General features: G+C 55.9%; 1 protein-coding gene across 1 annotated transcript in view; it reads left to right on the top strand.

Moving 5' to 3' along the window:
* The window catches only part of DSCAML1 (DS cell adhesion molecule like 1), a 113,373-nt gene extending 101,056 nt beyond the window's left edge, over window positions 1-12,317 (top strand). Inside the window, exons 22-33 of the mRNA XM_057316896.1 lie at window positions 1,285-1,402; window positions 1,768-1,931; window positions 2,172-2,270; window positions 2,949-3,137; window positions 3,552-3,839; window positions 5,327-5,482; window positions 7,517-7,547; window positions 7,677-7,795; window positions 8,050-8,202; window positions 8,812-9,006; window positions 9,482-9,793; window positions 11,305-12,317. Of these exons, the coding sequence (XP_057172879.1) occupies window positions 1,285-1,402; window positions 1,768-1,931; window positions 2,172-2,270; window positions 2,949-3,137; window positions 3,552-3,839; window positions 5,327-5,482; window positions 7,517-7,547; window positions 7,677-7,795; window positions 8,050-8,202; window positions 8,812-9,006; window positions 9,482-9,793; window positions 11,305-11,780 (2,300 nt within the window). The 3' untranslated portion in view covers window positions 11,781-12,317. The remainder of the gene's footprint in view (window positions 1-1,284; window positions 1,403-1,767; window positions 1,932-2,171; window positions 2,271-2,948; window positions 3,138-3,551; window positions 3,840-5,326; window positions 5,483-7,516; window positions 7,548-7,676; window positions 7,796-8,049; window positions 8,203-8,811; window positions 9,007-9,481; window positions 9,794-11,304) is intronic.
* Window positions 12,318-12,576: the final 259 nt, after the last annotated feature.

Here is a 12,576-nt window from a genome sequence, read left to right as displayed (position 1 = left end):
CTGGGCAGCCCCACGTCAGCGTCTGCAGCCCAGCCACTTCTCTCCCGCTCTAGAACTTGTATGTCCGACTGCTTTCTAGCCACCCCACGTGGGTGACCTCAGGGTCAGTGTGAGGCTAGGGAGCCCCGTCTCTCCTGCCTACCCCGCTCCCCCCGCTTCCTGCTTCCCCCCCCCCATGTCCTTGTCTCAGTGAGGGCACCATCACCCAGCGGCATCATGTGGTCATCCTCATCTCCCCCCCGTCTCTTCCTCAAAGCCAGTCAGACCCCGAGTCCTGGTGGTTCTTCCCTGAGCCCCTGACCTCCTACCCACTGACATACGTCACCTCCAGCCTGCTCTCTGACCACCATCGCACCGCTGATCTGCGTCCTCCATCAGACTACCCGCTGCCGGCAGCCAGGCTCTGTCCACAGCTCTACTATGAATGTATCACTACTTACTTGTAAGCCTCCAATGGCCCTCGTGACCTCAAGAGGAAGCCCATCCTCCTTGTTCTGCCGATGGAGCCCTCCATGCTTCTGCTCCTGCTCACCTTCCGTCCTCCTGCACTCACCCTGGGCTTTGGTCACCCCAGAGTATTTGCAGACCCTCCCACTTTCCATGTGATTCAGGCCTCCAGGCCTCTACTCAGTGCTGTAGCCTCTTCTCGCTCTGCCTTTCCTTCCCTGCAAAGTGAATTCCTTCTTAGCCTTCAAGATTCAGGGGCGCCTGGGTGGCCCAGTCTGTTAAACACCCAACTCTTGACTTCAGCTCAGGTCTTGATCTCAGGGTCCTTCGTGAACTCAAGCCCCACCTTGCACTCCATGCTGGGTGTGGAGCCTACTTTAAAAAAAAAGATCCAAGTCAAAGCTTCTAATTCCAGAAGCCTCCCCAGCCATCACCTCCATCACCATTGAACTGGCAGAGTCATTCCTCCTCCTTTGTGTTCCCACGGTGACTTGTACCTACCCCTACCATAGTATTCTCACCCTGTCATGATGCTTTTTAAGTATCTGTCTCCCCCTCGGACGATGAGCAACCCGAGGACAGGGAAAAGATCGTGTTCGTTCTGTGGTCCTCAGAGCCCCTCTGATACCTGGCCCATAACAGGTATTGGATCAGTATTTGTTGAACCAGTGACCCCCATCTGAAAGTGTCTGCACCCACCCCTGCCCCCAAGCCCAAGGTAGAGGCCAGGTAGGAGATGGGGGGCTAGAATTGTAAATTTGGAGAGCCCCAGGAAAGTCAGGCTGGTACGGGGTTGAGGGTAGAGGTGGGGTGACCCTTATGCTCTCTTCCCTGCAGCCCCAGCCAAGATCATCTCATTTGGAGGCACTGTGACAACCCCCTGGATGAAAGATGTCCGACTGCCTTGCAATTCGGTGGGCGATCCAGCCCCTGCTGTGAAGTGGACCAAGGACAGGTGTGCGCGGGACCCCAGAGAGATGGGGGACCCTAGGGAGGGGTGTAGTAGAAGAGCCAGGAAGAAAGGAACCGGGTGTCCCTCCCTTCCAGCTGACCAGAGGCCCTGCCGGGCACATGGCTCCTGCTCTCCCATGCAGGCCTGGCCTCCCTGTCTCCCCTCTGTTGGCTGCCAAGGATCGCCCTTCCCTGGGTGCTTGAAGAGGCCAGGGGGACCCAAGAAGCACTGGGTAGAACCCCAGGAGTCCCGGGGCCCCCCAGCCAGCCTCCTTCTACTCCCAGCCATGTTTGCCTACAGTCCTGGGAGAGCCCCTAGGGGGAGGGGGTGCTTACCATACCCATCTCTGCCCCCCCCCACCCCTGCAGTGAAGACTCGGCCATCCCTGTGTCCATGGACGGGCACCGGCTCATCCACACCAATGGCACGCTGCTGCTGCGCGCTGTGAAGGCTGAGGACTCGGGCTACTACACCTGCACGGCCACCAACACCGGGGGCTTCGACACCATCATCGTCAACCTTCTGGTGCAAGGTAAGGCCCTGGAAGGCGGGCTCCCCGCCCCCGCCTCTCCAGCCACCCGGGGGCAGACCCTTAGTGGAACAGTGGTGCCACGTGGAAGAGGCAGGGGGATGGAAGAATGAGCAGGAGCTGGGGGAGCACCAAGGGGGCCGGATGCCAGGCCTGGGCCCTTAGTTGCAGCTGGGATAGCCCATGCTCCCAGCAGCAGGTGTTAACCCTTTATAGTGAGGGCTGATGGCTTTCCCCTCACAGTTCCCCCGGACCAGCCCCGCCTCACTGTCTCTAAAACTTCTGCTTCGTCCATCACCCTGACCTGGATTCCAGGTGACAATGGGGGCAGCTCCATCCGAGGTGAGAGGGGTCTGGATGAGGAGGGGGAAAGGGGAGGAAATTCTGGGCCCAGGAGCCGGGCAAGGGCCTTACCCAATCCCACCCCTTGTCCCCCTAAAGCCCCAGAAGTGATGAGTGAGGGGCAATTCGGACCACAAGGAAGTCACCCAAGTGCCACAGACAGTTACCAGCCTAGGTATCTGGGTTTTAGAAGGCCCACCCCAACCGCGGCTGGTGAGCTGTGCGAACCGGAAGAAATCTGTTTTCTTCTCTCGGCCTCAGTTTCCAAATCCGTAACAGTGGACACATGTACTAGATAGTGCTTCTCAGCCATGAATATGCACATGGATCCCCAGGGGATCTTAAAGAAGGCGGATTCTGATTAGGGAGGTCTGGGGTGGGGGCTGACAAACTCCCAAGTGATCTAATCCTGCTGACAGGGGACCACCCCGGGAGAAGCAGGCTCTAAAATACTATCCCTTTTAAGCCTCAAAGCTCTGTTTTCTGCTCCCCTCCCCACCTTGGCTGCTAAAGAGAGAGCAGAAAAACTCGTTGCAGCTTTGTGTCCAAACTGCCTCTGCCCCCCCCCCATCACTCTGGCCTCACTCTGCTCCTGCGGGGACCCCAGCCCCACGCCACCTGTTGGGGTGTCCCAGGCCCCGGCCTGCCCGCCCTGAGCCAGGCAACCCTCCCGGGCAGGCTTCGTGCTGCAGTACTCGGTAGACAACAGCGAGGAGTGGAAGGACGTGTTCATCAGCTCAGGCGAGCGGTCCTTCAAGCTGGACAGCCTCAAGTGTGGCACGTGGTACAAGGTAAAGCTGGCAGCCAAGAACAGCGTGGGCTCCGGGCGCATCAGCGAGATCATCGAGGCCAAGACCCACGGGCGGGGTGAGGCCTAGCGATGACCCCACTGGGGAGAGACAGGCCCGGGACGTGGGGATGGAGGGTGGCTGGGCTGAGGAAGGAGGGCGCAGGGGAGCGGAGACTGAAGGGAGAGACTCAGACAAGTTCCCATCGCTATAGATAACCCTGACCAATCACAGTAGGAGAAACAGGCCCCACCTCCCTGGCAGCTTCTTCCTTCTTCCCATATCTTTTACTGTGCTGAGGCCTTCTTTCGTCGTCCTTCCCTCTTCTCCCCCCTCCTCTGTCCCCTGGGGCATCCCTACTCGCATCTGTGCCAACCACTGCTCCCAGGAGCCACTGCAGCCCCGGCTGGCCCCAGGGACTCCCTCCCGGCGCTGATGAATGAAGCCTCCTCCTCTCAATCTCTAACCTCGCTCTCTCCCTGTGGCCCCCCAGAGCCCTCCTTCAGCAAAGACCAGCACCTGTTCACCCACATCAACTCCACGCATGCTCGGCTTAACCTGCAGGGCTGGAACAACGGGGGCTGCCCGATCACAGCCATCGTGCTGGAGTACCGGCCCAAGGGCACCTGGGCCTGGCAGGGGCTGCGGGCCAACAGCTCCGGGGAGGTGTTTCTGACCGAGCTGCGCGAGGCCACGTGGTACGAGCTGCGCATGCGGGCTTGCAACAGCGCTGGCTGCGGCAACGAGACTGCCCAGTTCGCCACCCTGGACTATGACGGCAGTGAGTGGGAGACGGCGGGAGGGGCCTCATGGGGGCCACAGCGAGGTGTCCCCAGGGAAGCTGGCAGAGAGGTGGATGCATAGAGGACAGACAAATCGAAAAACAGACAGGACTATCATCGAGGAAAAGGCTGGAGACAGGGAAGGAGCAAGCAAAGGGGGCAGCAGAGTGGTAGGCGGCAGGCCAGTGGTCAGGTGCACCAGTGGCCATACGGACTGATAGCCAGGCAAACACATCGCCCTGAGATAGAGGGTCTTTTGAAGGTGCAGTCCTTGCTCTCCGCTGCTTCGGAGAGCTGGAGACTATAATGTAGAGGGATAGCTGAGGCTCCGCCCCCTTAGCCCCTCTGCTAATATGGTGCATTAGCCAGAATGGGATAGCCTGGGCTATAGGAGCAGATAAACACTGAAAGCTACAGGTCTTAATCCAGTAAAGATTTGCTTCTCGCTCTTGTAACATCTTGTGAGGGTTGGCTGGCCACCATCTTTCAGCTATGCTATCTTGAACGTGTAGCCTCCAAGGTCACCAAGAAGAGAGAGATAGAAAAGCCACCCCAGTCTTCACTGCCTGGGCCACTTCTGTTCTCACTCTGTTGTCCAGAACTCGTTCTTTGGCTCTAACCTAACTGCCAGGAAGTCTGGAAGGGATAGGTGAGCACACGGATATTTGGTGAGCACTCACAGGGCACTTCCTACACACACACATGCGTGCACACACATACACGCACATGCGTGTGCACACTCGCACATGCATGCACATGTGCACACGCGCTGAAGGCACATTGAGGGCTGAATTCATAGAGACCAGTTGTCACAAGGTAAAGTCAGTCTACCTGTGTGTTAAGGAAACAGAATAAAAGTGGTATCAGAAGGGGATGGGCTCCAACAAGGAAGGTTTCATGGAGGAGACGGCTGTTCTGCAAGGCTTTGAAACAGGCACAGATCAGGCTTTGCAGAGGGCTGTGTCAGCAGAACTTACTGCCTCCGTGCAGGCACCCAAGGTTAGCAGATCTCACCCATGGGCAGGGGAGCGGGGAGAAAATGCAGGGCATTGAGTGGCCTGGTCCCCATCTGGGGACAAGACCTCGGGATCCCACTGCTCTGCTTCTCTCTATGATTCTCACCACCCCTACCCCACTTCACGAGCTGGATGGCAGAACCGAAGCTCATCAGTCCGCCCTCTAGAAATGAACACGGAACTCCAACAGGCAGGAGACGGTCTCTGAGAGACCTCGGGATAATTCTAAAATAGGCTCACGAAGTCATCAGTATCATAATGCCGTGTAAAAACTGCATGACTGTTCATGGCTGTCCTGATGTGACCAGAATCTGGGGGAATAGAGGGAGAGGGTTGGGGCTCTGTGCCAGGAAGTGGAGGTCAGAATGAAAGCAAGGGCAGCAAGAGAGGCTCAAAGGCTCCCTCACCCAGGGGACTCTGCCCAGACCCTACTCATAAGGGACATCTGACTCCCTCCTTCACCCCATCAGGTACCATCCCCCCCATCAAGTCTGCGCAAGGTGAGGGGGATGACGTGAAGAAGCTGTTCACCATCGGCTGCCCGGTCATCCTGGCCACTCTGGGGGTAGCACTGCTCTTCATCGTTCGCAAGAAGAGGAAGGAGAAGCGACTGAAGCGTCTCCGAGGTAGCCGAGCTTCCTATGGGCTTCCCGGGGAGGGAGTGTTGACCCTCGACCTCGTGGGCCACCTTTCATTGGCTGATGGGCACCATCTAGACAAGAGAAAGTGCCTGTGTCCCATTGAAGGGAGAGCTGCTACTCCAACCTTCTGAAACTTTAGCTCTCACTGCTTCCTCCTCTGTGCCCCCAAGATTTTGTGCCTGACCTAACCAGGGCTGAATTTTAGAGGTACACTCTGGTAAAGCCATACTGGTTAAAAGAGTTATACATTTCCATGTTAGTTGATAAATAGGTGTTGCTCTCTTCCACCCTGGAGGCTCCTTGTCTCTCACAGGATCCCTGAGATTCTTCTAGAAACTGGCTACTAAAGCATAGACCTGCAAGTGATCCCTAGGACCTTGCTCAGTTTTGACTGTATGGCTTCCATGACATGTCAGATGTTAAATATTTTGAATATCCCTCTCCCATTCTGCGATACCATAGACGGGCATGAACGGGTCTGCTTTACCTTGATTTTCCCAGGGACTGGTACAGTGTCTGGTACCTAGTAGTTGCTTAACAGATGTTCATTCACTCATTTGGAAAACATTTACTTAATATCTGCTGTATGTAGATACAGCCAGACATTGGAGATATAAACATGAATGAAGAAGGAACAGTCCATAGTCTTATGGAATATAGTCTAGTCCTCATAGAATTCACGGTTTAATGTGAGAATCCAGGGCACAGTAGTAGCACAGAATAGGGAATTACTAACACTTGCTAGCGTGTTTAGGAGTTGGGTGGATGGATGGATGATTGGACGGATGGTTGGATGATTAATTGGATGGTTGGATGGAAAGATGTATAGAGGGAAGGATAGTTGGATGGATAGTTAAATGAAAGGTTTGATGGATGGGTGGTTGAATGGATAGGTGGTTGGCTGGATAGAAAGATGGAGAAGTGATGGATGGATGATTAGATAGTTGGATGGGTTGATGGTTGAATGGATTAATGGTTGGATCAATGGGTAGGTGGATGGATGCATACATATTTGAATGGATGGATAATAGATGATTGTGTGAATGGGTAGATGGGTGGATAGTTGAATGGATACTTGGATGGATGGATGGATGGATGGATGGATGGATGGATAATAAGATGAACAGATGGCTGTATGGTTTTATGGACATATGGACAGACGGTTGGATGAATGGTTGAATAGATGAATCAATATTGGATGGATGGATGGATGGATGGATGGATAGTTGAATGGATGGATGAGGATGAATGACTGGATGGGTGGGTGGAGAAATGAATAGATTGACAGATGAATGGATCAATGATGGATGGCTGGATGGGTGAGTGAGTTCATGGTTGGATATATACATGCAGCTAGATTCATTCTGACAGATCATTCTCATGATTCTCATTCTCATCGGAGGTCTAATAGGGTTAAACAGGTCCTTTGTTTCTCTCTCTCTCTCTCTCTCTCTCTCTCTCTCTCTGTCAATTCCTAACCTGAGATCCTGATCCTATGCTCTCTGGTGACAAGGCAGGGACCCCCAAATTTATCCATGGACTTTTTGGGGACAGGTACCCAAGAGGAAGAAATAAAACCTCTTGGTTGATAGTCATCTGGGGATGCCCATTGACCACCTCTACTTCATCCTCCACTCTTTTCTCTTCCCAGCAGATAACTGAGGATAGACCCTCCACTGGTACCCATTCCCAGCCTGCTATGATGTCTTGTTTAATTAGAGTCAATTCAGGAAACAGATGGAGCACTTTATATACCCTCTCCTCTGGGAAGGACCTCCCTATTAGATAAAAAATCTGAGTAAAGGAAAACAGACCTGAGCCAAATCTCACGTCAGGAGCAGTCAGACCTTATCCTATGTTAGACTATTTTAGAGGTCCTATCATTTCTCCCCCTTCTTCCCGGGAGACCAGCCATGGTCCCAATGTAGGGAATTCTCCCACCTTGCTCCCCAGCCTCTTCTAGTTCTCATCCCGCTCAGACTCCATCCTCATCCCGTCCTTCTCTGTACTGTTTTGCAGATGCAAAGAGTCTGGCAGAAATGTTGATAAGGTAGGTGTCACATTGCTGTTTCCTCCCCTACAGAGGACAGGCTTCTAAGACCTCACTGCCCTGCAAACCCTCCCCCCCCCCGCCCCTTATGGCTGCTGAGTCACCCACCTCCAGCCCTTCTCCCCACAGCAAGAACAACCGAAGTTTTGACACCCCTGTGAAGGGGCCTCCCCAGGGCCCGAGGCTACACATTGACATCCCCAGGGTCCAGCTGCTCATCGAGGACAAGGAGGGCATCAAGCAGCTGGGTGAGTGACAGGGCCACAGCCCACCAAGGGCAGCCACCAGCCCCCACAGCAGTGCCCAGGGTTCTAGCAGCGGCCCCATTCACCACTCAGCACCCTCAGAACTCACTGAAGCTTCTCTTGACGGCTGGGTTTCCTCCTCTGTCTCACAGAAAGAATTACTCTGTCCTTTCTGCGTCTCCACATTGGATAAAGACAAAAAGAAATTTGGAAAGTCCAAAGAGAAGGACTCGTACTCATTGTCCTTCTTCCCCCAGGAGATGACAAAGCCACCATCCCCGTGACGGACGCTGAGTTCAGCCAAGCAGTCAACCCACAGAGTTTCTGCACTGGTGTCTCCTTGCACCACCCGGCCCTCATCCAGAGCACGGGACCCCTCATCGACATGTCTGATATCCGGCCAGGCACCAGTATGCCTCATCCCCAGGGAGACACACCTGCTCCCAAAAAGGGTGACCTGGGTGCAGCGTGAGGCGCAGGTGGAAAGAGACAGGGGGCGGGGCTCAGCGCAGCATGGAAGAACGGAAAGAGCACTGGAGTTAGAGTCTCCAGACCTTGACTGAAGACTTCCTAGCTGTGACCTTGAGTATATTGCTAACTTTACCTCTCCGGGCTTCCGTGTCCCTATCTAGACGTTTTGAGAGGGTTGGGAGTCCTCGCTCTCCAGGCGCCTTCTGCCTCTAACACTGGGACTCTGGGTATAAGGATAGAAGACATTAGGGGCTGTAGGGAGTGAACGGACAGGAGGCAGCAGGAGAGGGGGTGACATTCCTCCCCAAGCAGAAGGGAAAGAAGGGGTGGGTGGGGAGGACCAGGATGCCCCGCCCCCAAAGCTCCCACACCTCACCACTGTTGCTCTTTTCCCGTGGGGCCAGCTATGTGGTCAGGATCCCCCAGGGAGCTTCTGTGGCTGCCTGTGCCTCCTCCCTTGCTCCCCACTGCCCTTCTGGAACGTGCCAGCTGCCCGAGGCTGAGTGCCCTCAGGGGAGGCGGTGCTAGCGCTTGCTTCCTCTGTGCAGATCCCGTATCCAGGAAGAATGTGAAGTCAGCCCACAGCACCCGGAACCGGTACTCGAGCCAGTGGACTCTCACCAAGTGCCAGGCCTCCACACCCGCCCGCACCCTCACCTCGGACTGGCGCACCGTGGGGTCCCAGCATGGTGTCACCGTCACGGAGAGTGACAGCTACAGTGCCAGCCTCTCCCAGGACACAGGTGAGCCCAGGGCCCGGCCCGCGTCCTGCTCTCTCTCCTCCAGTTCCCCCACCATCCAGCTCCCCCTTCCCCTTTCCCAACTTCCACCCACCAGCTCGCGGGGTCCAAGGCACAAGTCAGTGTCACTCCCAGCTGGCCACTGGCTTACTCTGTGGCCGGCACAAACACGCTTGACCTTGCTGAGCTCTCCTTCGTCAAGGATTTCATTCTCCTCTCCCAAAAGATGTCAGAGAAAATGGTACACATGATGTTTGTTGGAGAAATCGCTGAGGGTTCCAGGGGGCGGGTGCTTGTTTTTAAGACCCCACTTCCTCACCCAAAGCTGCCTTCCCAGGGGGAGAGTCGGGTCTTCTGAGATGACTGCCAGGCTCAAGGGTAGGGCAACGGCTCCGTCTGGTCTCATTTGTGAATGAGGCTCCCTTCTCCCCACGACCCCCCTCGTTTCTTCTTAACTCTGGGCCCTCCGTCCCTCCAGACAAAGGACGGAACAGCATGGTGTCCACGGAGAGCGCCTCGTCCACCTACGAGGAGCTGGCCCGGGCCTATGAGCACGCCAAGCTGGAGGAGCAGCTGCAGCACGCCAAGTTCGAGATCACCGAGTGCTTCATCTCGGACAGCTCCTCCGACCAGATGACCACAGGCACCAACGAGAACGCCGACAGCATGACCTCCATGAGCACGCCCTCGGAGCCCGGCATCTGCCGCTTCACCGCCTCCCCGCCCAAGCCCCAGGATGCCGACCGAGGCAAGAACGTGGCTGTGCCCATTCCGCACCGGGCCAGCAAGAGTGAGTGCTCGGCCCACCTCCCCCGCTGCACCCCCCCACCCCACCCCCACCCCCGGCGTCCTCAGCCCGGCCCTGCTCCTTGGCAGTGTGGGCAGTGCAGAGTAAGTACTCGGGAGAATCCGGATCAGGGTCTGCACCCTGGCTCAGCCTCTTAAGACATCCATGGCCTTGGGAAGTCAGTCAGCCCCTCTGACCTCCATTTTCTCAGTGGCAAACTGCACATGACGGCGTATCCTCCGCGCTGTCGTCGCGGACACTAGAAAGGCTGTACGTGCCTGGCGCGTAGCAGGTTCTCGGGACGTCGTGGTCATTCCCTTTACTCTGAAGCTATGTCAGTATGGAGAGAGCGCCTTTCGGGGCTCAGCTGCCCAGTGGCCACTGGTCTCCAGGCCATTCGAAATTGATCCGTGGGGGCCAAACCTCATGGTGAGCAGTGACCTCGTCTGACCGGGAGCAGTCTGGTGCCAGGAGCCTGGCCAGAGCGTGTGCCCATCAGGGTTGGTGGGGCAGCTGCAGGGTCGTGGGAGGGCATGGGGACGGGGGTCCATCAGCAGACCCTGGGACCACACCATGCCATGTCTGGCCATGCAGGGTCTGGTCTGCCCGCTACTGGCCTCGCTTAGTGGCCGTGCCCATCAGGGCACTCAGGGTCATCTAGAGAAGAGCCCAGGGTAACAAAGTACAAGGACCTGGGAGATCAGCCGCCCTGAATGACGCCCCCGCCCCTTCTGGCTGGGTGAATTAGGGCAAATTATTTAATCTCTCTGAAGCTCAGTTTTCTCACCTGCCAACTGTGGGCCGGTATTAACCTATCCAGGGGGCTGCGGGGACCGAATGAGATCATGTACAGAAAGGTCCTGGCGCAATCAGCGGGTTAGAGGCACATTTACAGGTGAGGGTGCTCACAGAGCAGAGGGAGCAGGGCAGGACGGTCCCGGAAGCCTGTCATTATGGAGGCGGTTTAAGAAATCTGGAACATTCCGCCTGGGAAACAGGAGAGGGATGGGGAATCTCAGCTGACTTCAGACATGTGGCAGGCTGCCGTGGGAAAGCTGGTGGGGGTGGCAGGGGTGCTTGCTGTGCGGGTCCTCAGAAGGCCCAATCAGGCTCCCAGTGGGGAGTGACTCCCTCCTCGGGGCAAAGGAGACTTTTCTAACAGCCAGAGCTTTAGGAAGTCATTGTCTTCAGAACTGAGCTCTCCAGCGCTGAGGCTGAGCGGCCCCTACGGCGGTTCAGCAAGAAGTAGCAGTTTAGTGGGCAAGTACTGTACTTCAGGCCCTGGGTCAGGCGCTTTCCCCAGGTTATCTCGTTCCCCGCTCCCAGTAATCCTGCGGATAAGGACACAGGCTCAGAGAGGTCAAGTAACTGATCCCTTATGGCCTCCTCATTGCCTAGCTTGTGGAGGGACTCCTAGGTCGGGTCAGGGAAAAGCCTGCAGAGGAGGGGGTGGGGTGACCCGGCAGGTGCCCAGAGGCCTCTGCCGCCAACGTTTCCTGCTTCTGTGATTCCAGGTGACTACTGTAACCTGCCCCTGTATGCCAAGTCGGAGGCCTTCTTCCGAAAGGCAGATGGCCGTGAGCCCTGTCCCGTGGTCCCACCCCGAGAGGCTTCCATCCGGAACCTGGCTCGAACCTACCACACCCAGGCTCGCCACCTGACCTTGGACCCTGCCAGCAAGCCCTTGGGCCTCCCGCACCCAGGGGCCCCTGCTGCCGCCTCCACAGCCACTTTACCTCAGAGGACTCTGGCCATGCCGGCACCCCCAGCCGGCCCGGCCCCTCCAGCTCCCGGCCCCACCCCTGCCGAGCCCCCGGCTGCCCCCAGTGCTGCCCCTCCGGCCCCCAGCACCGAGCCTCCGCGGGCCGGGGGCCCACACACCAAAATGGGGGGCTCCAGGGACTCGCTTCTCGAGATGAGCACATCAGGGGTAGGGAGATCTCAGAAGCAGGGGGCAGGGGCCTACTCCAAATCCTATACCCTGGTGTAGGGGGACAACGAGAAAGCAGCCCTACGCTCGGACCTGTCTGCACCTCCGGCCCTCACACACCAACTTGGCTGTTTTCCTGCATTATTTATATTAAACCGACAGACAAAAACCAACCAACAACGGAAACAAAACCCCCCAAGTCATGAACGCTTGTACATAGAACTCTTTTGTACAAATGAAACTATTTTCTTCTCCATGAAGCCAGGGCACAAAGAATTTGACAGTACAAAAACCCCCACCCCGACCCCACAAAGTAAGCGTGGAGAGATATATATACGTATATGGGGGGTAGGAGCACATCGACAAGCTATATATCTATATATTTCTCTCACCTTATTTTGAGACAGAGGCACAAAGACTCAGCAATTTTTCCCTCCTACTCACTCACCCTCCCTTCAATCTAGGTGGTTTTGACAACGACCAAAATCCCAACTCAGAGACACTGCATGCGATTTTACTGTTCCAAGAAAACCAGGAGTTGCTTCAATTTGCAGATGCTTATGTGTTAATACCTTTTTCTATGAAAAAAAACCCAGCGCCGTGTGCAATAAAGGTTATGTTTCTACGTGGTAGCTTTTTTCCCATCTGGCGAGGGCCAGTGGGGAGGGAGGGAGGAAGGAAAGGCCCCTATACCGGCCAGTCTATCTCTCGTGGAGAGACTTTGAGAAGTTCGGGCTTTAGCTCAGCAGGTTAAACTTTTTTAAAGGCTTTCAATTAGCCAACGTGCATCCTTGAGTACCTGTTCTGTTCTCAGATCTGTGCCCGCCCCTAGAGGGGGTCAGCTGTGTGAATTTGA

This window comes from Ursus arctos, unplaced genomic scaffold (genome assembly GCF_023065955.2).
Source record: "Ursus arctos isolate Adak ecotype North America unplaced genomic scaffold, UrsArc2.0 scaffold_22, whole genome shotgun sequence".
NCBI classification, from domain to species: domain Eukaryota; kingdom Metazoa; phylum Chordata; class Mammalia; order Carnivora; family Ursidae; genus Ursus; species Ursus arctos.
The sequence above is the reverse complement of the archived record's forward strand: the minus strand, read 5'-3'. Positions and strand labels throughout refer to the sequence as shown.